Raw genomic sequence first — 26,053 nt, 5'->3', positions numbered from 1 at the left:
CCCACCCTGGTAGAGGGCTGGTGTGATAGAGAATTTTCCCTGTGCTAGTACATTTCTACTGTGATTTAGTTTATGTGCCTTACTCGCGAACAAAACTATATATGTGACATATGATTGTGTACCTAGGAGAGTGGTAACAGGACTATATGGGGTATCTCAGGCCTTTGCTTTGATAAGAGGGAGTAACTCAATGGGGTTGCAGTTTAACCAGAGAATGTTTAGGTGTGAAGATTCCCAGGGGTAATCAAGGGTAATAAAGAGAGATCTCTTTGGGTGACAAGATTCAGAAGAGGAAGGGGATGACTGGATGGGTCAATGGGGAGCTTGAAACTACTTTGTATTGTTGTAATGTAAATACCTGATGTTCCCCCCCACCCTATGTGCTGAGATGCTGATAAGCATCTCAGAAACTGGATTCTTTGCTGATTCCTCTGCAGACTGCAGTCTGTATGACGATAAAGCCTTCTCTGGACAGAGAATAATTATTTTAAAGACAAACTTCTTTCCTCAATGTCTCTTGTTTCAGTATTCAGTATTATAGGCCTCACTCTGTACTATTGAATAGTTTTTTTTCCACCACACTGGTCTACCTCTTCTATCTACGTCTTTGGGGGCAGGGCTGGAGTTGGTTGGCTGGTTGGTGTCTGGTTTATGGGTGATGGATGGTGGGGGAACTACGGGAGGCAGGCTGGGGTAAACAGGGGGGCTTCATTTACGAGAAGCTGAGGTGAAAATCAGAGGTGCTGTGAGGGTGCATGTGGTGGCCGGATGGAAGGGTGCGCCGCAGAGCTCGCAATTAAGAGAGGAGTGAGCTGCAAAAACTATACAGTATAATTTGGGGTTGAGTGTTCCCCAGTACATTTCCTGGTTAAACTTGCTGCACGTGACCGGCGGCTTCGGACACCAACAGGATGTGGTAGGTGTAGAAACCATTGCCGCCAAATCGCAAGGCTGGGTCGAGTATTAGTGACAAGTAGTCGTCCAACTCGGTCCTGTGGTCGGGGAAGGAGGAGGAGATGGTATCGTGGTACAGGGAGAAAGAGTAGGTGAATTTGGTTGTTCTGAATTCCTTGGACCAGGGTGACTGTTTGATTTCAATGGGGCCCGAAAGTGGTAAGTAATTCCATGGGAATATGGGGATTGCATGTGGATGGGTAGATTAGTTGAGCAAGGTCGATGTAATTACCGGAGAAAATCTGCTGCCTGAGCATGTGTTGCACGGGGGATGGTCGGGCGGATACGAGTGGGCATGCTGGAGGTACTGCTGTGGTTAAGGTGAAGCCGATGGGTTGAGGAAGATGAGTCGGAAAGGAGCTGGGGATGGTTGCTGGCGGACCTGTGGAAAAAAGGGGGTGCATTTAAGGTGGGAGGGGTAACGTTAGTTACATTTGGGTTATGGGGAGGGTATGGGAAGGGAGGGGGAAAAGTGGAAACCGGAGGAAACGAGGGGTTTTGTTTGTTGACTCAGCCATGAATTCCTGCTGTTCGAGTGGTCTGAGCAGCTGAGGTAGCCGGTATCATGTTGGAAGGAAAGGCAGGAGTGAGGGAAGAGGAAAGAATGAAGGGATGCATGTGCGTGGGATGGTAGTGAAGACTGAGTAAAAGAGACTCCAGGGTGAGATGTCCCTGGGGCAGAGAGAGTTTGGAGGGGGTGCAATATGACCTGGTCCTCTGGAAGGGCTGGTGTGGTGGGCTGGGCTTCTCCGGCCGTGGTTTGCGTTGTGTCGTAATCGACGTAGCGGCTAACACGGCGCTGGGAATCCGAAAGACCTCTGGAGGTTCGGTCTGACTTACAGTATATGAAAACTGATGCCGCTGAGTTTTAATGTCTTTATATCTATGGGCAATCTCACAATACAATTCCTCCATAAAATGCACCACTCTCACATGTGTGTGCTCTCCATTGTTGTGGAGTTTGGTCCTAAAGATTGAAAGCCGAACATGTCACTCTATTAGAGGGAGGATTTCACAACTGAGTTCAATTTTAAACAAGTAATATTCTCCAGCATTACAAGGTGTCAATTACCCATTTGTTCTTTAAATATATATTTTTTTTATCCATCAGCAGAATAAGTGCTACGCTGAAGGTGGAGACGAATCACTGATCATGAAGGCCCCATCTTGTACAAGAAGGACGTATGGCGCCCTCTTCCGCTTTCTGCATGTCTTTGTCTTAATCTTTGTGCTACGTCACATGGACATTCTGGAGGTAAGAACTTGGTTTTAGTGGGATCGTGTGAAGGGTGGACCCTGTTTGAAATGTTGATTATTAGTCAAGTTTTTGGATATTGTTTTAAAATGTGTGTTTCAATGGTCTTCATTGCAAATGGAATTTGAGTTCAATTCCATTTGACCTTTTGACAGCTGCAGCTCCTGTAGTTAAAGGACAAAGCTGGCAGTATTATATACTTTAGACCAAACCTCCATGTGTTACAACCCACTGATTCCCATTCGTTCTTACTGAGACATACATCTTAACAAAAGGGTCAGAAGTATATCGTTTTTAAAAAGCCAAGTGATGCCCCATCAAAGTTCTAATCAAACAGGTTCTAATTTCCTGCCTTTTTTTTTTTTGCATTCGTCAGAGTTGTATCTCTGATTGAAAATTCCAAAACATGAATTTCAGTGAACAAAACCTTGAAAGCACACACACACAAATAAATCTTTGAATTTCACATTGACTTTCATACCTTGTGTAAAACAAAAAGCAAGAGTATCTTGAAACTTTTCCTATGGGTCAATGTTATTAACAGTTGTTAGCAACCTCCCCAAAAATATTCAAATCTTGGCTATTTTACTTTATATTGTTCATTTTTTTCCAAGTGCATATGTTTGATGTATCTTTGACACCATCTCTCTCCACCCCTACCCCCTATACCAGTTTCAGCCTAAAGTCAAATCCACCATCATCATGCCGAAACGCAGCTTCTGCACCTTCCAGCCACTGTCCCCTAAGGATGCTCTGGAGGAACGCCTCATACTAAATTCCACTGCTTGGCCTGAAACTCCACTTTTGCCAGCTCCTATTTCCCTGGAGCAGACCAGTGATCCAGCTAACAGCACCTTCACCATTCTACCAGGGAGGAAAGGGGGACAGTGGCATGTTGGGGATCAGCTGGATGTCATGATACAAACCTCCGACTTCCAGGGTCGTCTCAAGAAGTCTGGGGGGGGACTTCCTACTCGCCAGTCTGCGCAACCGGAAGCTAGAAGCAGGTGTGGCTGGGCAAGTGGTGGATCATCTGAATGGGAGCTACTCTGCTGTATTTTCTTTACTCTGGGAAGGAGACGCACAGGTTGAGGTGATGCTAAAAATGACGCAAAATGCAAAAGGCTCTCGGTAGATCCAATGCTTGGTTTGTTAGTTCAGGGCTTCTATGCAACATGGTGGTGCAACATTACTCTGTGAGGAGGACCCGCTCCCTTCGTAGAGATTTAGGACTCATTCTAAGGTAAAAAAACACAACGATTCGTAGTTTCAGTTGAATATACACCAATGAACATAAAGTTATGGATATTTAATACATTTTTGCCAATAATTTGTGGCTGCATGACATAAGGAAATTAAGAGATATACGATAATTTTATTGAACATCGGAAAAACTATATTATTTGTGATAAATGAACAAATATTGGTGTACTCAATTCTGTCTTTCTGCTGCTTTCAGTATACTAAAATACAATAAATTGCTTGTTGAATTTTAAAATAGAAGGGAAAGTATTTCCAACATTCTTTTTTTTAATGTACAAACTGAACATTGAATTGTTCCTTTGCTAAGTCCAGCCCTCAAATGCAGACATGCCAATTATATTGTAGCATCTGCCAGCTCCGACCATGGTCTGACAACTATCTGACTGTCATGCAATATTCATGTCATGAGCTAACTGTTATTATGCCTGTTAACTTTCACTTTTCATACTGCACATATGCAGCTTGTAATGGTAACGGTGACAGATTTATTGATAAACAACGGGACTTTTTCATTTCAGACGAAAGCAATGTGTCATTTTTAGTCACGAATTGTATGATTTCTATTATAAACTCTGGTTTTCTTTCCAATCAGGTGACGCTGGTTCACCCTGGTGAGGCCGTCACAGTGCTGAACAGGCTGACCACCGAAAGGCCTGACAAGATTTACTTCAAGAGCCTGTTCCGCTCAGGCTCACGCTCTAAAACTACCATCTGCAACGTCTGCCTACGGCCAACCCGTAAACCGCTGTGTAACTACACTGACATACAGGCGAGCCGTGGTTCTGCTACAAGACAAAGAACCTGAGCTGTGATGCCAGGATCAACTACTTTAAAGGAGGATCCAAACGAAACCTCATGATCAAGGAGGATAATCTCTTTAAAAGGTGAAGGAGTAGAGGGACAAAGACAGGCATAGAAGTTTGTGACCACAGGCCGTCAACATTGAACCTAGTGATTAATCGCGTTTGTGCATGAGTCCGTTTGTCCTTGAGTGAGTGTGCACTTCTGTATCTCTCCACGGCTAATCTCGCATTCTGATGCAGCAAACTGCATAAACTCTTGGATGCCCAGTTATGACTGCATGCTCCTGGACCTCTCATGGTTGCGGTGCATGCTTTCTCAAAACACCTTTTATTGCCTGTTTTATACTGCCAGTGACTCACTACTCTTAACTGGCCAGTAGGGACCGCTTGTAATAAGATTGCCTATCTGGCCCCTTGTATCAGCTACTCTGCGCCCACAGTGTTGGGATTTGAGTTGTGTTTGGCTTACAGTTAACGTAACTACCAGTACACAAACTGCTGCGTACCTCTTGGTTGCTGCTTTGCAGCTCACTTTCATTGTTTTGGATGTTGTGTTTGGCTAACGACTAGCGGAACTACCAGAACACAAGCCAAACGGGATTTTATTTTGGATGTGGTCTTTTGAGAAACTTAAAGATGCGCACATTATTGTTTTTCTGCCACTTGGGGGCAGCACAACACGCTGTTGACATATGAACACTTTATAAAGTTGATTTGACTAAAGTGTTAGTAAACACTGGACTATTTACATATCTAGAAGCCATGGAGAAACATTAACATTTATTTGGAGTTGTGTTAATTGTTACCTGCAAAACCGTCAAACCAAAACAATGAGCTGAAAGATGCTACAATGTTCCGTAGAGCTGAGGGAACTAAGGTAGGAATTGTCTGTGTCTTAATAAGTGCAAGCGACTTATTGCAGATTACTCATACTAATTGAACCATTGCTTCTATGAAAATATTGATAAGTGCAGCTTTAACTCACAAAATGGATCATTTTAGTACTGGATCTTTATAGTTTTAATTATATTTAATTTCAAATGTGGGTCACCTTTGCTTTTATTTGAGTTGTTGTAGTATGTTTAAGACATATTTTATTTGTGCTTTTTTCTTCAGTGGTGTTAACCTGAAAGTATTTATTCAGGCTGCAGGACCTTCCAATGTCACTGTTGCCAAAAAAGGAAGGTAAATCAAGATTTCACTGCTAACTATAATAACAATAATTCAAAACCGAATGTCCTACAGACAATGAAAGTGTGCTGGGAGCATGGAGCACTAGGCTAAAAGTTCATGAATGTTGCTCTTCCTGTTAGCAGTGTATCAAGTGTCACTTTATACCTTGGTTTTGTTTTTTTACGGGATAAACCCACCCGTATTATTTTACTTCCTCAGGTCAGCTCAAGGAGAAGAGCAGCACTGTGACATCTGGACCCTCTGGCTATTACTACCAGGGTGTGTGGCGAGCACTAGGTGGGACCACAGTTTGCCAATTCAACACCTCCTCTGCCATCAGTCAGTGTCTGAAAGGCAAGAAGGTCCACATGTATGGAGACTCCACCATCAGGCAGTGGTTTGAATTTCTCAATGCAACACTACCAGGTATAATCAACAGGGATTTCTGGCATAGTTTGATTTTGTTCCCCCTGCAGCTTAACGTGTTCCCCCTGTTATACTTTCAGGTCTCAAGGAGTTTGACCTGCACAACTGAAACAGAATTGGACCTTTTATGGCCTTAGACTATGAAAACACCATCTTGGTGACGTACCGCTGCCACGGTCCTCCTATCCGTTTTCCCCCCGTCCCAAATAGAGAGCTTCGTTACATTGCCAATGAACTAAATGACTTAAAATGAGACAACAACACTGTCGTAGTCCTTGGCATCTGGTCCCACTTCAGCTCTTTCCCCATTGAGATCTACATCAGGAGGCTACTGGGCATCCGCAGGGCGGCGGTGGTGCAGCTGCTGGACACGGCTCCAGGAACACTGGTCGTCATCCGGACAGCAAATCCCAAAGCTTTGATGTTATATGAGACAATTAGCAATAGCGACTGGTACTCGCTGCAGCGTGATAAGGTGCTCAGAGCCATGTTCAAAGGACTGAATGTCCATCTGATTGATGCCTGGGAAATGACCCTGGCCCACCACCTGCCGCATAACCTCCACCCACCACCTCCCATTATTAGGAATATGATAAATGATCTATTGTCCTACATATGTCCTCAAAATGGCGGCTAGATGTTTGTGTCTTGGGGGAGAGGAATGTGGATTCAAGCACACGTTCAGTTTACATGTTATCTCTGTGTTTCCACCAAGTGCTGCATTTTTCCTTCAGCAGTCCATGTTCAGACTAGACTAACAATCTATTTCTAAAAAAAATTAAATTTTAGGAGCTGTCATTGTTGTCTCGATCAAAAACTCCCCTCTTTGTGTTGTCTAACACACTTAAGCAACTCCCATAGCTGCTCTGGCACACAAATACCTTAACATTAATCTCTACCTTAACAGCCATATATTTAGGAAATTCTCCCTCAAGATAAATAAATGTGTTTTATGGCTCAAAAGAACAGAAACCATGATTATTTCCATCATGTAACAATAATATTTTTACATGATGTCAACTTTTGATATGAAGTTTATAAGGGTATTGATGCCACACGTTGTTTACAGAAAGGTCCTCATGTAGTAATGAAGTGTACTCATTGTTAATCAATTACTGTGATTTTCTATCAGGAATTAAAAAAAATACACAAATCAGGGGTTCTGCAAAAATATCTTTAATGTATGTATTCATACTCAGGTGTGTCATGATTAATGAAATCAGTCAAACCTCAATGATGACGTCATAGATCAGTTAACATGTCTTCCTCTCAACAACTGCGTGTTCTGATGTGTTGACATGAAGAAATTTAAAAACCATCAAGAACAATTCATCTGCAAAGGCAGAAACACCATGGGAGTGTGAACAGTAGGCTCGGTATCTTAAAAAAAGAACTGAATTGCACATATAAAAGAGTAATTTTGCTTAAATGTAATACCAGCCTTGATGTGCGACTAGAAAAGCCAGTATGAAGTTAAATGTGGTTTGGGTCCTCTCACGCAGACTTGATCAACATTCTGGTGGTCTTCAGGGAGTAAGGCGCATAAGTTTGCCAGTGGACGCCTGACGCCCAACCAACGTGTTCACCACTAGGATGCCAGTCTCCGTTCAGGCCGGCAGAGCCGCAGCGGCTGTACCTCCAACCGCCACCATGTGAAGAAGTACAATCCATTTGAGCAATGTCACCAAAGATGCATGGGGAGCAGCCGTCACTGTCGTGGTCGACGGTGCTGAAGCCGAAGCCATTCTGGTCAATGCCTGGATAGGCACCACGGATGGCATCACCTGTGGACAAAGTTGGAAACCGTTGAAGCAAGTTTAGAATTTAGTGGGTGCCTTTTGAAATGCAACGTGTGTGTGGAACATGTGTTGTGGAATATTTCTTATGACTAGTCGGGAGAAGAAAGTGAAGGTTTTCGATCAATATAAAGTAAACAGAGTTTTGATGAACGATCAAGGTTTGTAAAGTCAATTTATTTGCTTGCAAGCAAAGAGAACAGTCTCACAGACACATTGCAGTGATCTGTAAGAGTGGTCTACCTAACAGTCACAATGCATGGACATTTGTGCTCAGACAGCTTCCTGTTATCTGCTTAGCTAACCAGAATACACAAAGAACACAATAAAAGGCAGAGGATCTCTGTTAGTCAAGGCCTCTCTGTGTCTCTGTCTTACGAAGAAGAAAGAAACCGTGCACAAGATAACAGATACGAAGAAGAAAGAAACAGTGCACAATGATACCAGATAAGACACCTGGATACTAAACTAATTAAAGTCATCTACTGAAACTACAGTTTGGTGTCTGCTCTTTTAGGACTTACATTCTTTAAACCTTCACATGAGACTATGACATATTTTCCCATTACACATGTGGCAGTTACAAGATGAGTACAGAGGAGACTGAACCTTTTCAGTAATGCCAGTTAGACTTAAGTTTGCCAAAATGAGTTAACGTTAGCCATCATAAGCTACTGGTCATACCAACCTAAGTAAGGATGGAGAAGTAAAACCCCTCAGGGTAGATTGGGGTACATTTGATTACTTCTGAATTCCACTTTTGAAACAGGAAATTATGTTATTTCCCTCTTTCAAAAGTTATATTGACTCACTTTAAAGCTGCCATAGCATTTTATTATGTGTAGACCAACCCTTCAAAGAGAGCTTAGACAGAGTTTGTGCTGAAAGTAGATGGTGAACGAAGGCAAAGGGGAAATAGTGGGAAGTAACAAGTTGAAAATGTCCACAACCATAAGCACTAACAATATGACTGGGGTCTGATTAAAGGTGGACCCCTAAGTACCCCAGGTGATATAGTTGCCAAGGTAACAACACCAAACAACAACAACAACAACAACACATTTCTGGGCAGCTTTTATTTACGTCTATCACAATGCTAAGGTTCAAATGACCGTGGCAAAAAGACTACTCCAACCAGGATAAATGGAAGAAGAGTAAATGGGTTAAAATTTGTGTATCACTAAAAAGCAAAGGGAAAGATGGTCAATGAGAAAAAAGCAGCCATACGAAAGGCCTGCAATACCTGCATCTCCTCTGTATTTCCCGACATGCAGTTTGAAAGCTGATTTTGCACTGCCCAACCTGAAGTTTCTGTACTCGGCGAAAGCAGTAGCATCTTCGTGGTCCCACAGCTCGACCCTCATGGTCCAATTCTTGGTCTTGTTCTTGGTCAGAGAGAAAACCTTCATCAGACCGAGCCAGTGGTCCTCTAAGGGAATCAGCAGAGCACCAGAACAGGATTCAGGTTTTTTCAGATACGACTTTGCTTTGAGTTGTAATTGCTGCAGGATGCAGGGTTTTGAAATTTCAAGATTGCAATTTCTGAAGTTCACACAATGCTTTAGTCTAGGAGTAGTAAATGCATGTGTGGTAGAAAATGTGTATATTGAGTTCAGAGTGTAATCTAATCTATGACTCTTCACAACATTATGGAGGAGAACATGTGGCAAAAGGGGCTGTTTCTGGCCGATGTCAATAAGGAAAAGACATCTGTTTATTCTTGCAATGTTTCACCTTAATAACAGCTAATTGAATCCCAAATCCTGTATGTTATTCTGCATTCAATTATGACCTTTCTTGGATATGTACATTCCCTGTGTAATACCTAAGGCGTGTTACAGTTCATCACAAGTTTGATTCATCCTCACATCCCTGAACAAACCCAGCCAGTTTTATATTCTTTACTTACCTTTCAAGTTTCCAAAACCCTTTTTATATGCTGCCCATTTCCTGTTAAAGGAAACCTCTCGTCCGCTGCGCCTCTGAAACACCGTCCAGCCTCCGTCTTGCCGCATTTCACAGAACACCTGAGCAGGTTAGTCCAGTAAACATGCAGTATGTTAAAAATGAAAAAAAACAGGTGGCAGGTTTTTATGTGTTCTACAGGGGTTTGGAAAAGACTTTGCATGCTCTATTTGTTGTCTTTCCAAAACCTGTCATAGCACTGTTTATTTATTTCCGTCATGCAAAGGATTTCAGTTTTTTTCTTTCTTTTTTTTTGAATGACACAAGAGAAAAGAGCTGTTCAATTTAAGATTCAGTATTCGTAAGGACAGGCATTACAACAGTAACTAAGTGGGTGGGGCTTGGCATGGTCAAGTACAATCAAGCTTTGCTATGTACATTACATCTCAGGTTTGAAATCTTTTATTATACTTTAAACGGGGCCTTGACTCTCGGAGGCTGGATTACATAAATCCCACTGGATGCTTGTGGTGAGACAGCCTTAATCCGTGTGCAGTCTGTTCCTGAGGTTAGCACAAGAGAAAAACAAGAGCAGGGACATTATGAAATCTGAATATACAGGTTTTTGTACATTCCAAACTGTGTGCAGTGTAATGAAATTGTGAGGCGAGAATAACATTCACTGTACCTTGAGGCGAAAGTCGCTCTCGGTGTTTCTAGTAATGTCACAGAAATAGTTTTATAGTGAGACTTCAAAATACAGACGTCAAAACCAAAGCTTGAGAATTGACTTGCTTGTCTGAAACATATTTAAGACAAAAGAGATAGGAGATATTATGTAGTTTGTATTACCTCAGCCTGTCCCGTGCAGCTCAAAAGAAACACTGAGATGAGCACACAATACCCAACCAGACTCTTCATTTTGACCTGCGTTTAAAAGATAATCTCTTTTATAACATTTTATAAATCACTTTTTCACACAGGGCCATGTAGGTTTGGATTTTTTTCCCCCCTTAATAATAAAAACCTTCATTTAAAAACTGCATTTTGTGTTTACTTGTGTTATCTTTGTCTAATATTTAAATTTGTTTGATGATCTGAAACATTTAAGTGTGACAAACATGCAAAAACATAAGAAATCAGGAAGGGGGCAAACACTTTTTCACACAACTGTACCTACAGGAGACACACTTGTCTAGGCAGGAACATGAGAAGCTTAAGAGGTTTGGCTACGCAAATACATTTTATAGTTCATTTCACCAGGGTTGTAGAAGAGGTGTGACTGTTCTCATATCTAACTCAGTGAAATTTGAATGTATTAAAGAAATCAGCGATAAAGAAGGCAGATATATTATTGTTAAAGGAAAGTTGGAAAATGAAATGGTGACATTGGTAAATGTTTACGCCCCACCTAATAGTGAAAATTCCTTCTTTAAAACTCTACTTGATAGTATTATTCTCGAAACGGAGGGAATATTAATATGTGGAGGTGACTTTAGTATTGTCATGAATAGTAATCTAGACACAACAAACAATAAGAAAAATTCCAATCATGTCACAAAAACGATCAATACTTTATTCAAAGAATTTGGTATAGTTGATATTTGGAGAGAGTTGCATCCCACTAAAAGGGACTATACACACTACTCGGCACCTAATACAAGTTATGCTAGAATTGACTATTTTTTTATGAATAAAAAGGACATGTATAGAGTTATGGAGTGTGAAATTGGAGCAGCATACATGTCGGACCACTGTGCAGTTTATCTTAATGTTAAGCTAAAACCACAGGACAAAAAAACGTTATGGAGGTTAAATGTTGGAATATTAAATTATAAATCGGTTGTTGAGGAGATCAAAACAGAGATTGAAACATACCAAAAAGAAAATGACAATGGAGAGGTTAATCCTACCATCTTGTGGGATGCTCTTAAAGCAGTTATGAGAGGGAAACTTATTGCTAAGACAGCAGCTATCAAGAGAGCTAAAGAAGAAACGTACAAGAAGGAAAAGGAAAAACTGCTTGAAATCGAACAACAGCATAAAAATACCCGCGACTCGACACTGCTACCAAAAATTAAAGAAATTAGAGGTAACATAGATAAGCTACTAACTACAGAGATAGAAAAGAAAACAATATTTCTTAAACAAACTTACTATGAGGTGGGACCAAAAGCAAATAAACTACTGGCAAAAATACTGCAAAAACAACAGGCAGAAAGGACAATCCATAAGATAAGGGATACGGTTACAAATCAACCAGTCTACATGCCCAACCAGTCTACATGCCTAACCAGTCTACATGTGCTTTGTGGACTAGGAGAAGGCTTTCGACCGGGTCCCTCGGAGGTTCTTGTGGGGGGTGCTGCGGGAGTATGGGGTGCCGGACCCATTACAACGGGCGATCCGGTCTCTGTACGACTGCAGTAGGAGCTGTGTCCGCATTCTCGGCAATAAGTCAGACACGTTCCCGGTGGGTGTTGGCCTCCGCCAGGGCTGCCCTTTGTCTCCGGTGCTGTTCGTGACTTTCATGGACAGGATATCTAGGCGCAGCCTGGGGGTGGAGAACGTCAGGTTCGGGGGTCTCGGGATCGCCTCTCTGCTGTTTGCAGATGATGTGGTCCTGTTAGCCTCCTCGGATCGTGACCTCCAGCATTCACTGGGGCGGTTTGCAGCCGAGTGTGAAGCGGCGGGGATGAGAGTTAGCACCTCCAAATCTGAGGCCATGGTGCTCTGCCAGAAACCGGTGGATTGCTCCCTCCAGGTGGGGACGGAGTGCCTACCTCAAGCGAAGGACTTCAAGTATCTCGGGGTCTTGTTCACGAGTGAGGGTAAGATGGAGCGGGAGATCGACAGACGGATCGGTGCAGCTGCAGCAGTAAAGCAGGCGCTGCACCGGACCATCTTGGTGAAGAGGGAGCTGAGCCGGAAGGCAAAGCTCTCAATTTACCACTCGGTCTACGTTCCTACCCTCACCTATGGTCACGAACTCTGGGTCGTGACCGAAAGGACAAGGTCGCGGTTACAAGCGGCCGAAATGAGCTTCCTCCGTAGGATGGCCGGGCTCAGCCTTAGAGATAGGGTAAGGAGCTCGGTCATCAAAAGAAAACTTGGAGTCGAGCTGCTACTCCTTCGCGTCGAAAGGAGTCAGCTGAGGTGGTTCGGGCATCTAATTAGGATGCCTCCTGGACGCCTCCCACTGGAGGTTTTCCAGGCACGTCCAACTGGGAAGAGACCCCGGGGAAGACCCAGGACACGCTGGAGGGATTACATCTCCCAGCTGGCCTGGGAACGCCTCGGGATCCCCCAGAATGAGCTGGAACATGTTGCCGGTGAGAGGGAAGTCTGGGTCAGCCTGCTTGGCCTGTTGCCACCGCGACCCGACCCCGGATAAGCGGAGGAAAATGGATGGATGGATGGATGGATGGTTACAAATCAAATAGTGTATGAACCTAATGAGATTGAAACCATTTTTAGGAACTATTACCAAAATTTGTATCGCCAACCTCCATCCGCTGACAAGGACCAAATTAGAACTTTTCTAGAGACACTGGACCTACCAGTAATTGGGAAAGATCAGAATGACCTTTTGACTTCACCCATTACAAAAATAGAAATAGAGAAAGCTATGGGTAGACTGAAAATAAATAAATCCCCCGGCACTGATGGTTTACCAGAGGAGTGGTACAAAACGTTTAGTGAACTACTTCTACCAATACTTGAGCCGTCATTTAACTATACGCTTGCCCATGGTGAACTCCCACCATCCTGGAAGGAGGCTGTAATAACAGTGATTCCTAAGGGAAAGAACACTGATACCTGCTCTGGTTACAGACCTATATCAATTCTTAATATAGACTATAAATTATATACCTCGATTATTGCAAAAAGGTATGAGCACTTTATGAATGATATTATAGATGAAGACCAGACGGGCTTCATCAAGGGGCGCCAAACCCAAGATAACATAAGGAGAACCCTACATATAATTGAACATATTAACCATAAAAATATCAATGCAGCCCTAATAAGTCTTGACGCAGAAAAGGCATTTGATAGTGTAAACTGGACATTTCTGTATCAGGTACTTGAGAAATTTGGACTAAATGAAAAAGCTACTCAATGTGTTAAAACACTTTACCAAAACCCAACAGCAAGGATAAAAATAAATGGCAGTCTGACTGATAGTATAGCATTAGAACGGTCTACCAGGCAGGCATGTTGTCTTTCACCGACTCTATTTGCAATTTTTATAGAACCTCTGGCACAAGCAATTAGGCAGAATAAAGACCTTAAAGGGATAAAGGTCGGAAACGAAGAACATGTCATTGGACTTTTTGCAGATGACGTGATCTGCTATTTAGAGGACCCTGACACATGCCTCCCTATATTAATCAACCAACTTGAGACGTTTGGCTCTTACTCTGGATATAAATTGAACTTGTCAAAAACAGAGATTTTAACACTGAACTACAAACCAACCGAAACTATACAACGAACACTTAACTTAAATTGGAGTTCTAAAAGAATGACATATCTTGGGGTTACTATAACAAAAAGTATTGATGACCTATATAAAGCCAACTATAATAAAGTGGATCAGGATATTAGGAATGATTTGGAGAGGTGGGCTGTTCTTCCACTAGATTTCAGTTCACGGATAGACACTATAAAAATGAGCATACTTTCAAGACTCCTCTATCTCTTTCAGTCACTACCAATTGAGATCCCTGAGAAACAATTTCGAACCTGGGATAAAGTTATCTCAATATATGGAATGGTCAAAGGCCAAGAGTCAAATACGAAACATTACAGATTGGAAAACATAAAGGGGGCATGTCATTACCAAATCTTAGGGCATATTTTCATGCAGCTCAAATTAGACCAGTCATTTATTGGTGTACCAATGACTATGAAGCTAAATGGAAAAACCTAGAACGATATATAGAAGGAAGGGATATTCAAAGCCTTATCGGAGACAGAAATATAGCAAAAGATTTTCTTGACCAGATGGATGTTGTCACCCGATTTACATTAGAGATGTGGTTTAAACTGATAAGAAAATACAGATTAGAAGAAGAGCTCAGGCTTCTACGATGGATAGCCTATGATAGACATTTTATCCCGGGTACTCTTGATCTGAGGTTTAAACAATGGATTTCACAAGGAATAACAGCAATATGCACAGTCATTAAAGACGGGAGCATTGTGAGTTTCCAGGAGCTGAAAGACAAATACTCACTAAATAACCAGGATCACTTCAGATATCTGCAATTAAGGGACTTTTTCGACAGAGAAATAAAGCACAAAATTAACTTGGATAAAAATGGAATAATTAGAACCATAATAGGAGCTTACAACTCAAAGAAATATAGAATCATATCGACTATCTATCAACATCTGATGGAAAAATTTGAAAATACAACTTTTTATGTAAAACTGAAATGGGAAAAAGAACTTGGTGTGAATATTACAGAGGATGAATGGTTGAATATCTGGAGGACACAACAGTCTTCAACATCCTCGCGTATTTGGAGAGAACACTGTTGGAAGAATGTAATCAGATTCTTTATTACTCCCCAAATTACAAACAAATGTCTGTCTATTGTCCAGCCATGTTGGAGGAAATGTGGGGCAGTAAATGTAAACCACTCCCATGTATTTTGGCTATGTCCGGAAATTGTACAGTTTTGGGGAAATGTCCATATGGTTATAGTCCAAATTCTGGGCTATGATATACCAAAGTCATTTATCTTTCTCTACTTAGGTAATCTGACAACAGACACTGTGTTAAGAGAAGACAGGTATTTACTGAAGATCTTGCTAGCAGCTTGCAAGAAGGCTATCACGAAGAGATGGCACAAGGCAGATCCACCATCACAAGATTGATGGCTGAAAATTGTGACTGAAATGTATGATATGGAACTATTAACTCATAGAATAAGAGCTCAAGTGGAGCGATGTTGTGAGAAGTGGGAGAAATGGACGATGTTTACATGTCAACGATAACACAACCTGAATATTTCACAGGAGTTACCATGTTTTTGAAGAGACAGAGCAATCCAGATCCTTTTTTTTATTTTTTATTTTTTAAATTTATGTTTATGTTTTTGTGCATGTATTGTCTGTCTGTCTGGTGAACAGCAGAAAAATAAAGTGTGAAAAAAAAGTTAAAAAAAAAAAAAGAAATCACCACAATGCTTGTGCAACAGCAAATGTCAGCTTCTTTACCACAAAGACACATAATCATATTTGACGGTGATCCGTTGAAGTATATTTCATTCATTAGAACTTTTGAACATTGTATTGAAGAGTGAACCATGCAGTTATCAAGATTGTTTGTATTTTCTGGACCAGGGGGCAGCCTAGAGAGCTGGTGCGAAGCTGCCTACATATGACACCACAACAAGGATATCAAAGAGCAAAATAACTTTTGAAAGAACACTTTGGCAATGAACACAGAATAGCAACAGCTTATATGGACAAAGCATTTGGATGGCCTGTTAAGACTGAGAATGTCCAGACACTGCAGGAATTTGCTCTGTTTCTAAGAGGGTGCTGCAACGCTATGACGGAGATAAAACACATGGGGGAGATGAACATTCCATCAAATATGAGGCACGTCATAATGAAGTGGCCATATAAGCTGCGGGAAAGATGAAGGTCTGCAGCTTGCAAGATAGAAGAATGACGAGAGGTTACAGGGCCCTGTTCCCAGATATGGTGAACTTTCTGGAGAAGCAGGTCAAAATCTTGTCTCATCCACTTTTTGGAGATATTTCCGATGCACGACCAAACACCTTAATAACAGCTATAAATAGGAGCAAACCGCTACCCGGGGATAATATCAAAAGAAGCAGCTTTGCAACAACCATCACAGCTACCAACCAAACTGTAACTCCTATTGTACTAAGCCCAAAGGGCACGAGATGCCAAAGCCGCCTGTAACAGCTAAGGAGTCATCCTCAGAATCCTGCTTTTATTGTCAAGAGTTGCATCCATTATCCAGGTGTTCAAAGCTGAATAAAGTTTTGGTTGTTTGAAGGCCGGCCACATGAGCAAGGAATGCTTCAGTCTGAAGCAAGGAATGCTTCAGTCGTCTGACCTGTGAGGAATGCCATCTAAAACACCCAACTATTCTACATATCCAGGACAAAGATACAATTCACAAACCGCAGGAAATCCCAGTAAATGGTGCACTAGTATCTCTTCAGGCATGTGGTTTTACAGGGGCCGGAGACCAAGACTGTACTCTTTCGATTGTGCCAGTGCAGTTGAAATTGAAGGACGGTTATAAGGTGCTGCAGACCTATGCCTTCTTGGACCCTGGAAATACAGCAACTTTCTGTACCAACCGTGTTATGAAGAAACTGAATCTGCAGGGTACCAAGACCAACATCATGTTGCGCACTATGGGCCAAGAAAAGGTTGTGGAAAGCCAAATACTTGCAGGACTGGAGGTGTCTAAATTGTCTAAATGTCTAAATAACCAATTCCTTGAGCTCCCAGAAACATTTACACAGGAAACGATCCCAGTCTCAAAAGGCAACATCCCTACTCAACGAGACATTGAAAGGTGGGAATATCTGAAAGAAATCAGTATTCCAGAATTGAACGCTGATGTTGAAATTTTGATCCGGACTAATGCACCAAAATTAATGGAACCCTGAGAAATAATCAACAGCCAAAGTGATTGACCTTATGCCGTGAGAACCCTATTGGGGTGGGTTGTCAACGGTCATTTGAGGGGCAAAAATGGTTGTTGTCAGAAACCATATATCGACCATATATGGTCAAACAGGATATCCATCGTCAGACTGGAAGAGCTGTTGTCCCAGTATAATCAGGGTTTCAATGAAAAGTCACTGGAGGACAAGCAGGAGACCTGAGGTTAATGGAGATCTTGGAGAAGTCTACTTGTATGCAGGAAGGTCATTACTGCATGGACTTACCCTTCAAAGTGGATGAGTCTCTGAACTCTTTGCCCACACAGGAAGAAGCAATGCAGTTGGTAATGGACCTTACTGACATATGCTCAATTCCATCTATTCCTGAAGCAAAGCAGTCCAAAACAACCAGGCAGCTGCACTTAGAACAAGACAACCTAGCACCTTCAACCTACCAAACCTGTTGTTGCAAGAAAGGTGTGGAAAAAACATGTCCTGGGGCGACCATATTCCCCAGACATTCTCACAGCAATGGACAGGATGGCTGCTGGATCTGGAGATGGTGGCAGAGCTTAAAGTGGACCGCTGTATCAAACCAAAGGACTTCAGAGGTCTGACAGTGGATAACTTCATAGCATGTAAGAGTTGGATTGGCCAAGACACTTAAATCCACAGCCCATTTCCTCAGAAGATCCAGCGGTAAAAGGGACCGAATGGCGAACGTCATCATCTAAGGTCATGACCTAACATTGGGTCACACGTTGGTAACAGACAGGTGATGATGCATGGGTGACGGGGAGATTGCACGGTTTTTACCGCAAGCCAGACACACCAGAGGGAGACCAGGAAGATAAGTGCTATCCTATTGTGTTATCATCTGTGAACACTAATTAAACGGGAACCTCACCCAAAAGTGTGAAATGCCTGGAAACTCTTTGTTCAAGCGAGTAAGGACAGGATCTTCTCCCGCACCCAGCCGAGGGGCTAGTTGCTGGAATCAGTCACTACACCCAATGTCCTCAAGGCCTTAAACCCTGAACCATCAGGGACTTACTGACGTCACCTGTTAAACGGTTGAGTGTGAGAGACTGTGAGGGCTTGAAATGGTGTAAATACGAATGGGACTTTGCTGCAACATATCATCTTACCATGACGTCATGCCATGTTATGTATAACTGTGGATATTTATTTGATACTTTTTATTACCTGATTTGAATGTCTTCCAGGCTCCTTCCTCACAAGATGAGAGATAATTACAAATAATCTTTTTACTCATTTTTGTCAAAACAGCTTCAATGACAAAATTAAATGCTTGATGAATGTAATATCCGCTTCCATTCCTCTGATTTCATGTGTATTTACGTTTAATCCTTTCATCTTTAATCCTTCATGTTTCTGTGTAAATGAAATATGACAGCCTGAACACACGTGTGCTGTCCTCTTTGTTCACCTTTGTTTTCTCCAACACTGGTAACCCTGTGTTTGACGTCACATTGCTATGAATTGTGGGTAATTCCCTGGAGGCAGTGGGTACATGCCAAGGCCCATTCCCAATGTCCCCCCTAAGGCCTCAAACCTTGAACCCTCAGGGACTTGCTGACGTAACCTGGTAAGTGATTGACTGTGAGAGACTATGAGGGCTTGAAATGGTGTAAATAGGAATATGACAGCACTTTGCTGCAACATATGTTACTATGACAACGACAAAAAATACGATATATAATTGTGGGTATTTATTTTATATTTTTTACTCCTGATTTGAACATCTTCCAGGCTCTTTCCTCACAAGCTGAGAGGCAATTTCATATAATCTATTTACTCGTTTTTGTCAAAACAGCTTCAATGACAAAATCAAATATTTGATGAATAAATAAATAAATATCATCCTCCTTTTTTTGGTTCCATCTTTAACCATTAATGTTTCTGAATACATTTAATATGACGGGCTGAACACACGTGAGCCGTCCTCTTTGCGTGTTGGTGTTGTAAAGGCCGTTTTATGCCTGTCATCCTCATGGTCGATAGTCGAAAAGAATCTCGCACCGTCGGGGCATCAATGCGAGGCAAAGGAAAAGCGTCACGTCGGGTCTTTGAGTTTAATTTCCTGTATTCCACACATACCACAGACTACCATCAGATTTTCTGACTAAAACCACCGGTGAAACATATGCACTTGTGCTTTCATGGATAACACCCTTCTTTAGAAGCTGAGTGATGTGCTCCCTGACCTCGCTATACTGTGTGTAGGGGGTATACGGTGGGAGGGCTGTGCTACGGGTATGTCATCTACCAGATGGATCTCATGTTTAACCCGGTCTGTGTAACATAGGTCCTCATCCTGGAAAGCAAACGCATCTGCATACTGAGCTAGGAGCACGGCTATCTTAGCCTGCTCTTCCTCTGTACCACTTATGTGCAGCCGGTCCAGTATTGACTGAACATCATTGCATGCTTCTGAGTTGTCTTCCTGGTCAGCTGAGATACGCTGGAAGCGCACCTCTGTCTGGTCATTTTCAACACACTCCACCGGAGACATAATGCCTAATCTGGTCCTAGGCTGCAACCATACATCCTCCTGAGAGAAGTTTACCACCTGCACTGGGAACACACGCCTAGCCTCTATCAAAGTGGGCACGACCACAAGACCACCCGGCAATGGTGTCTTAGCTGGCTCCAACACCAAATATGTGCTATCACCAGATGCTAGTTTGATTCCGTTTGCATAGACTGTGGCAACAGAACCAGCTGGTACGTGTCTATAGCTGCAGATATTTTCTCTGCTACCTCACATGTCTGTACACGCTGAAATACTTCCCTCCAGTCTGGATCAAGCTGGATCAAGAAAGATTACGAAATAGTGCTAACCTGACTCCCTGTATCTATCAACTTCGCGGGAGCACGCCTCAAAGTCCATGAGTCCGTAAGTTTGGAGATGTAAAAATAAGGGTAAACAAAGAGGACGGCTCACATGTGTTCAGCCTGGAATATTAAATGTACTCAGAAACATTAAGGGTTAAAGATGGAACAAAAAAACACATGAAATCAGAGGATATTTATTTATTTATTTATTCATCAAATATTTGATTTTGTCATTGAAGCTGATTTGACAAAAACGAGTAAATAGATTATAAGAAATGACCTCATCTCGTGAGAAAAGAGCCTGGAAGACTTTCAAATCAGGGAGTACAAAGTATAAAATAAATACACACAATTATACATCATATTTTTTGTCGTTGTCATGGTAACGTGATATGTTGCAACAAAGTGCTGTCCCATTCCTATTTACACCGTTTCAAGCCCTCGCAGTCTCTCACACTCATCAATTTACCAGGTGACGTCAGTAAGTCCCTGAGGGTTCAGGGTTTGAGGATTTAGGGCGGACATTGGGATTGGGCCAAAGTCTCTCATTTGTCATTTCCTCGATCCTCACTTGAACCGAAAGTTGTTCTGCGCCGCCATATTGACGGCCGTCCCAAAGCTCTTATTTCTGATCTGAGGAGCCGTGAGCGAGGACGCACGAGAACAGCCTTACAGGAAGTGTTTTTACGGCCGACACGCCCCCTCATTGTTCATCAGTTATGTGATTGGACGCTGCAGCCGATCGGACTGACTGACTGACTGGAGTTTCATACCAGAGTGAAGACAGATCAGAGATTAAACTCTAGTTTTATATGTGATTAGTTTTCTGATTCACCATCTGGTTTAAATAGATGTTCATTGTAGTCTGAACAACAACCACAAACAACTTTCATGTTGTTATATCAGATCATGTCTTTTGATGATCTGATATTTCCATCAATAACTTTTATTATGGATACAATTAAAAGTCAGAGAGAGCTTATCATTTATCATCATTTCATTCAGTCACGTGAGGCTGATCATTCCTGAATGTCGGGTTTGAAGAGTTTTATAATTTCAATTTAACCTGAAACATTAAGCCTAATAAATGAATTCCAGTATTATAATTGGCAAATAATTCACAAATAAATGAATCGCATTCCGTGGGTAGAAATCGATCCTGCACTTATAAACAGGACAGTTTGTTAAATAGGTAACAGGCTACAGAGAGAAACACCTTTTACTGTGTCTTCATTAGTTTGTAGTATTATTAGTTACTATTGTTAAGTAGGCTACAGTGATCATGTGTACAGACACAAACTTCTCAAAAGTCTCTCCAGCTGTTGACAGCTGATCCAGCTGTGATCAGCGGCCGCCGTCATCAGAAACAGACGTTGCTTCATGTGATGCAACTGAGGAAAGGACATCTCATATCTCTTAAAACATATTTCCTCGTTTCCTCTTTCCTCGCATGGAAGTGAGGGAACCAGGGAATTAAGAGACTTGGGATGTACCCTTTAGTCTGCAGAAATGCTGATTTACGGAAAGGGTTCATAAAGGGATTAAAATGTCTGCGAGAGAGCCCTCAAACACTCGATGATTTGACAGCCTTAAACCCTCACGGATTTTGCGAGAGCGCCCCTCAAAGTCCGTGAGTTTGCGAGAGCGCGCCTCAAAGTCTGTGAGTTTGAGAGAGCGCGCTTCAAAGTCCGTGAGTTTGCTGTAGCGTGCCTCAAAGTCCGTCGGTCAGTGAGTGTGGAGATTGGGATTGGGCTGTAGACAGCATTCTTTTTTTCTTACATATAATAATGATTTTTTTTTTCTTAGTAAATAAATGTTGTTTTCATGAATTTCATCAAATGACATGAATTTTCAATTAAACTTTACAATTAAAATGTTTCTTATTTATATTTTATTTTTCATTAACAGCCTGTAAAAGACACTCTGGGGCAGCTCTTTCGGCACAGGAGAGTGTTAACGGAAATTAGGTAATCAACATCCTGAGTTACTGTTGTTTATTTGATTCAAGCTGATTCAGGATACAGTGCTGTGGGTGGTAACCCTTAAATACAAAACCTGGAAGTCAAACAAAGAGAACACAGCTTCCAGTAAACCAGAGAGGGATAAAGTGACGGATCACACTGAGATTGTATCACTGTGATAGTGAATCTCTGCTGAGGTAAGACACATGAAACACTTCAACTAAGTTTATTTCAATTTTCATTTAATAATGAAAACTAAATGTTGCCAGTAACCATTCGAATATACTGTACATGTGTACAATTTTGAGGTACTATTTTACTTCTACTACTTCTGCTTCATGCTATACTCCATTACTACTTTGTACTCCATCACATTTACTCGACTGTAGTTACTGGATACTTTGTCATTACATAAAGTTAAAAACATGATCAGTCTATAAAAGGCAGGTAAATGTGCAAAAGTATCACCGTCATGATATACTTCAAGTAACTAAAGTAGAAGTAGGCCTACACATTGTGCAGAAGAATTATATATTACTGTGTTATATTTTCAATACTGCAGTATCTGAAAGCTGAACTAAACTGAACTTCATCTGTCTGTTTGTTCTTGGCACATTGCCATAGTTTATCAGTTTAACAGGACATTTTTCACAAGATTTGGGATTTACAAAGAAATTGTATATATATATATATATATATGTGTGTGTGTGTGTGTGTGTATATATATATGTGTATCAGGCAATGAGATGATAAACTGGTGCTTTTAATACAACCCCAACGGCTGCATTACAGGTGAAAATGGGAGAAATGCCTCTAGAAATAAGAAGAACTCAGTTAACATTGAATTGTTGGGCTAATCTACAGGTCCACAGTAAAGTGCACCCAACACAGGACACTTTAAAACCTTGCTGGGAAAAGGGGAGGAGGGAGACAAGAAGCTTTTGGATGCACAAAAAAAGTAACAGAATTTAACATTACATGTCACTCCAAAAGTTCCAATGGCAGCGATAGCACCGTGGATACTTCCTGATGCAAAATAAGACTTTTTATTTTTAAAATGGGGGGAAAAAAGTAGAGGGGTTATTGCCGTTTATGCAAAACAGGCGCACATTGACATACACCGCACTTACTGTATGTCCGGGTTTTCAGACGTATCAAAGAGTTCCGTAAACAAGGTAGGAGTAGCAGTTATTGTTGCACAATTTAATGTCAAAATAGTTTAAATGATACACGGGGAGAATGCTGGCAATAAGGTTCGATTTATAGTAGATAGAGGACACAAGACCATCGAGGGTAATGATTTCTTAAGATTCAAGTTCATCACTAGCCATCTTCAGACGGCAGACATCCCTGTTTATACACCACAGACCACATTTATGCAGAATTCAAACAGACGCGTTGCTATCGCGGTGTCGGCAACGGGTGTGGCTGTATCAAAGGAAATGGAATGGGAGATAAAGCTGCACTCATTTTGCAGTCCGCTTCAGTGCATGATAGACCACAATCAAAACAGGTCGAAAGGAAAAGTGGCAGAGGCAATAGGAGGAAGAAAGAAAAGCAAGATGGTTTAACCGAGTTCATAGGAAACGAGGGAAATGAGTGAGCGAACGTTGTGATGTGTTCACATGTAATCTCGTAAAATGTAGTGTTGGTGAGAAACTTGACTAAATCCAGTTGTATGAAGGAGATGTTTACACAACAATATAAATAGATATTAGAGATGAATTATGAGCTATTTGACTTCCTAACACCAGCTCCAGGCAGCGTATAATACATCATTACAATTTGTTTAAACCAAACATACAATCTTTTATTTCCTTATCATTTGCATTATGTGTTTATATGAAGAAAAAAAACTTAACTATAAATTACTACAACAGAGTAAAAGGATAACATTTAGAATTTGTGATGGTTTACACTGACTTCAGAGTCGTATATTTTTCAAATAATAACTGGAAAGCTGGTGGTGTCACAATATTTGTATTGAGATGACTCCACAATGGAGTTCAAGTTTTAACATATAATATTATTTAGCATTACAAGGTGCCGGCTTCCCCTTTGTTTTTCTACTTTCTTTTTTAATTCAGTGGTAGAAAATTATTTTACCCGCTGTTGAGTCTTTTTAAACTGAAATATAGAATATCGTCAAACAGAACTTCTCTTTTAAAAGTAATTATTCTTGCAAGAAGAGGCACAGTTACACAGAGTCACAAAGAGTCTAAGTGTGCGATACCATGTTAATGTCACACAGAGTTACAAAGAGAGCGATCAAGCGTGGGGGCCTGTTTACAGGAACATCCTGTATCAGGCCATGAAGGCTGTGGCAGTTAATCGAGTTATCTCTGTGGCAGTTAATCGAGTTATCTATGTAGACACACATCTTGTATCCTTGGAGCATAGAACATGTGAATTTTTACTTGTTATCCAACACAGAGAAGAAGAGAATATGTGTGCAGGCAGTCAGCTGCTGCATGGATCACAAGTTACATGATGCAAGCTTATGATAGCTTGTTGGAAAACAAGTTATAAAACAGTTTACTTATAAGAATATAAAATACTTATAAGAATATTTCCATTACCCAACAGCAAGATACATTTGAGCATGTATGTTAACACAAAGGGTGAAGGTGGACTGAGTTCAGAGCAAAAGTACAAGTGCTTAGGCATTTAGACAATATACTAAGTAGAAATATATACTAAGTAGAAATTTATCATTACAGTACCAGAGAAAGTGATCGGCCCACAGATGAGAACTGATCACCAATCATGACGGCCAATGCTTGTTTAAGAAGGGAGTACGGCGTCCTCCTCCTCTTTCTGGCTGTCTTTGTCTTCATCTTTGTGCTACGACACATGGACGTTCTGGGGGTGAGAACTTTTAAGTTTTAGTGGGATCTGTTTGAAGGGTGGACCCTGTTTGAAATGTTTGATATTCGTCTGTTTCTGGATTAACTTGGATTAAAATTCATATCCAATGGAGCCCGGCAAGTTAATGCAGTTAAATGGTGTTATCACTCTCAATCCTGCATCTCTTCCAGTTAAAGGTTAAAGCTGGCAGTATTCTATACTTTACACAACCTGCTTCCCATTCGTTCTTACTGAAGACCTAAATCTTCAGAAATGGGTCGCAAATATATAGTTTATAAAAAGCCATGCCATGCCCCAAAACAGCTGGGCACTAAAGGGAGGACTTTGAGGTTTAATGGCTTGAATTCTCTCATCAGTGGTATTTGTGAAACGACTAATTGTCTCTTTTGTACCGTTAGTGGTTCAATCCATTTTATAAGCATTAATAATTCAATACATCTTTCAGCTATGAAAGTCTTCCACTGTATTGTTAAACCATTGGGCATGAAACATCCTCTAGTGCTTCTTGGCCACATATCCCAAAATATGAATTTCATTTAAAAAGACCTTGAAAACCTTGAAGATTTGAATTCCATACATGGGTCAATGTTGACAACAGAGTAAGGGCCATGGCGGAAGTTGAGAAGGGTGAAAAACATACATTTAAATCATTCTTACCAACTCTCCAAAGCCATTTTGAGATTTGGGGAGGGATAAATCTTCCACCTTTGCACTTTTGCTGCATTTAGTTAATTATTTGTTGCATCTTTGACACCATCTGTCTCTCTCAACCCCCTGCCAGTTTCAGCCTAAATCCATCATCATCATGGTGGATCATCAGTCAGTCTCCACTGACCCCGTCATGAATCGCAGCTTCTGCACCTTCCAGCCACTGTCCCCCGAGGACGCTCTGGAGGAACGTCTCATACTCGACTCCACTGCTTGGCCTGAAACTCCACTTTTGTCAGCTCCTATTTCCCTGGAGCAGACCAGTGATCCAGCCCACAGCACCTTCACCATTCTACCAGGGAGGAAAGGGGGACAGTGGCATGTAGGGGATCAGCTGGAGGTCATGATACAAACCTCTGACTTCCAGGGTCATTCCAAAAAGTCTGGGGGGGACTTTCTCCTCGCCCGGCTGCAC

General features: G+C 41.5%; 1 protein-coding gene, 1 long non-coding RNA gene and 1 pseudogene across 2 annotated transcripts; 2 read left to right on the top strand and 1 right to left on the bottom strand.

The window, feature by feature from the left end:
• Positions 1 to 1,225: 1,225 nt before the first annotated feature.
• Positions 1,226 to 6,958, top strand: LOC116401586 (NXPE family member 3-like; annotated as a pseudogene).
• A 410-nt stretch (positions 6,959 to 7,368) lies between these two features.
• On the bottom strand, positions 7,369 to 10,496 carry LOC116401585 (angiopoietin-related protein 5-like). The gene is made up of 6 exons (XM_031880067.1): positions 10,428 to 10,496; positions 10,264 to 10,291; positions 10,047 to 10,138; positions 9,580 to 9,697; positions 8,914 to 9,099; positions 7,369 to 7,658 (listed from the first exon to the last, which is right to left on the bottom strand). Exons 1-6 carry the CDS (start codon positions 10,494 to 10,496, stop codon positions 7,369 to 7,371), a joined length of 783 nt encoding a protein of 260 aa, XP_031735927.1.
• An 11,501-nt stretch (positions 10,497 to 21,997) lies between these two features.
• LOC116401587 (uncharacterized) lies at positions 21,998 to 25,767 on the top strand. Its single transcript, XR_004214005.1, has 3 exons — positions 21,998 to 22,259; positions 24,783 to 24,930; positions 25,712 to 25,767. It is a non-coding gene; the product is annotated as an uncharacterized LOC116401587 (long non-coding RNA).
• The last annotated feature ends 286 nt before the right edge of the window (positions 25,768 to 26,053 follow it).

Source organism: Anarrhichthys ocellatus, unplaced genomic scaffold (genome assembly GCF_004355925.1).
Source record: "Anarrhichthys ocellatus isolate YVR2014 unplaced genomic scaffold, GSC_Weel_1.0 scaffold546, whole genome shotgun sequence".
Classification (NCBI taxonomy): domain Eukaryota; kingdom Metazoa; phylum Chordata; class Actinopteri; order Perciformes; family Anarhichadidae; genus Anarrhichthys; species Anarrhichthys ocellatus.
The sequence above is the reverse complement of the archived record's forward strand: the minus strand, read 5'-3'. Positions and strand labels throughout refer to the sequence as shown.

Excerpts from the sequence above, each read along its gene's own strand:
- LOC116401585 (XM_031880067.1), bottom strand. The coding sequence starts at position 10,496 with ATGAAGAGTCTGGTTGGGTATTGTGTGCTCATCTCAGTGTTTCTTTTG. Across the intron at positions 9,698-10,046 it reads GAGTCAAGGCCCCGTTTAAA|GTGTTCTGTGAAATGCGGCA; the intron begins GTATAATAAAAG and ends TAACCTGCTCAG. Across the intron at positions 7,659-8,913 it reads GAAATACAGAGGAGATGCAG|GTGATGCCATCCGTGGTGCC; the intron begins GTATTGCAGGCC and ends CTTTGTCCACAG.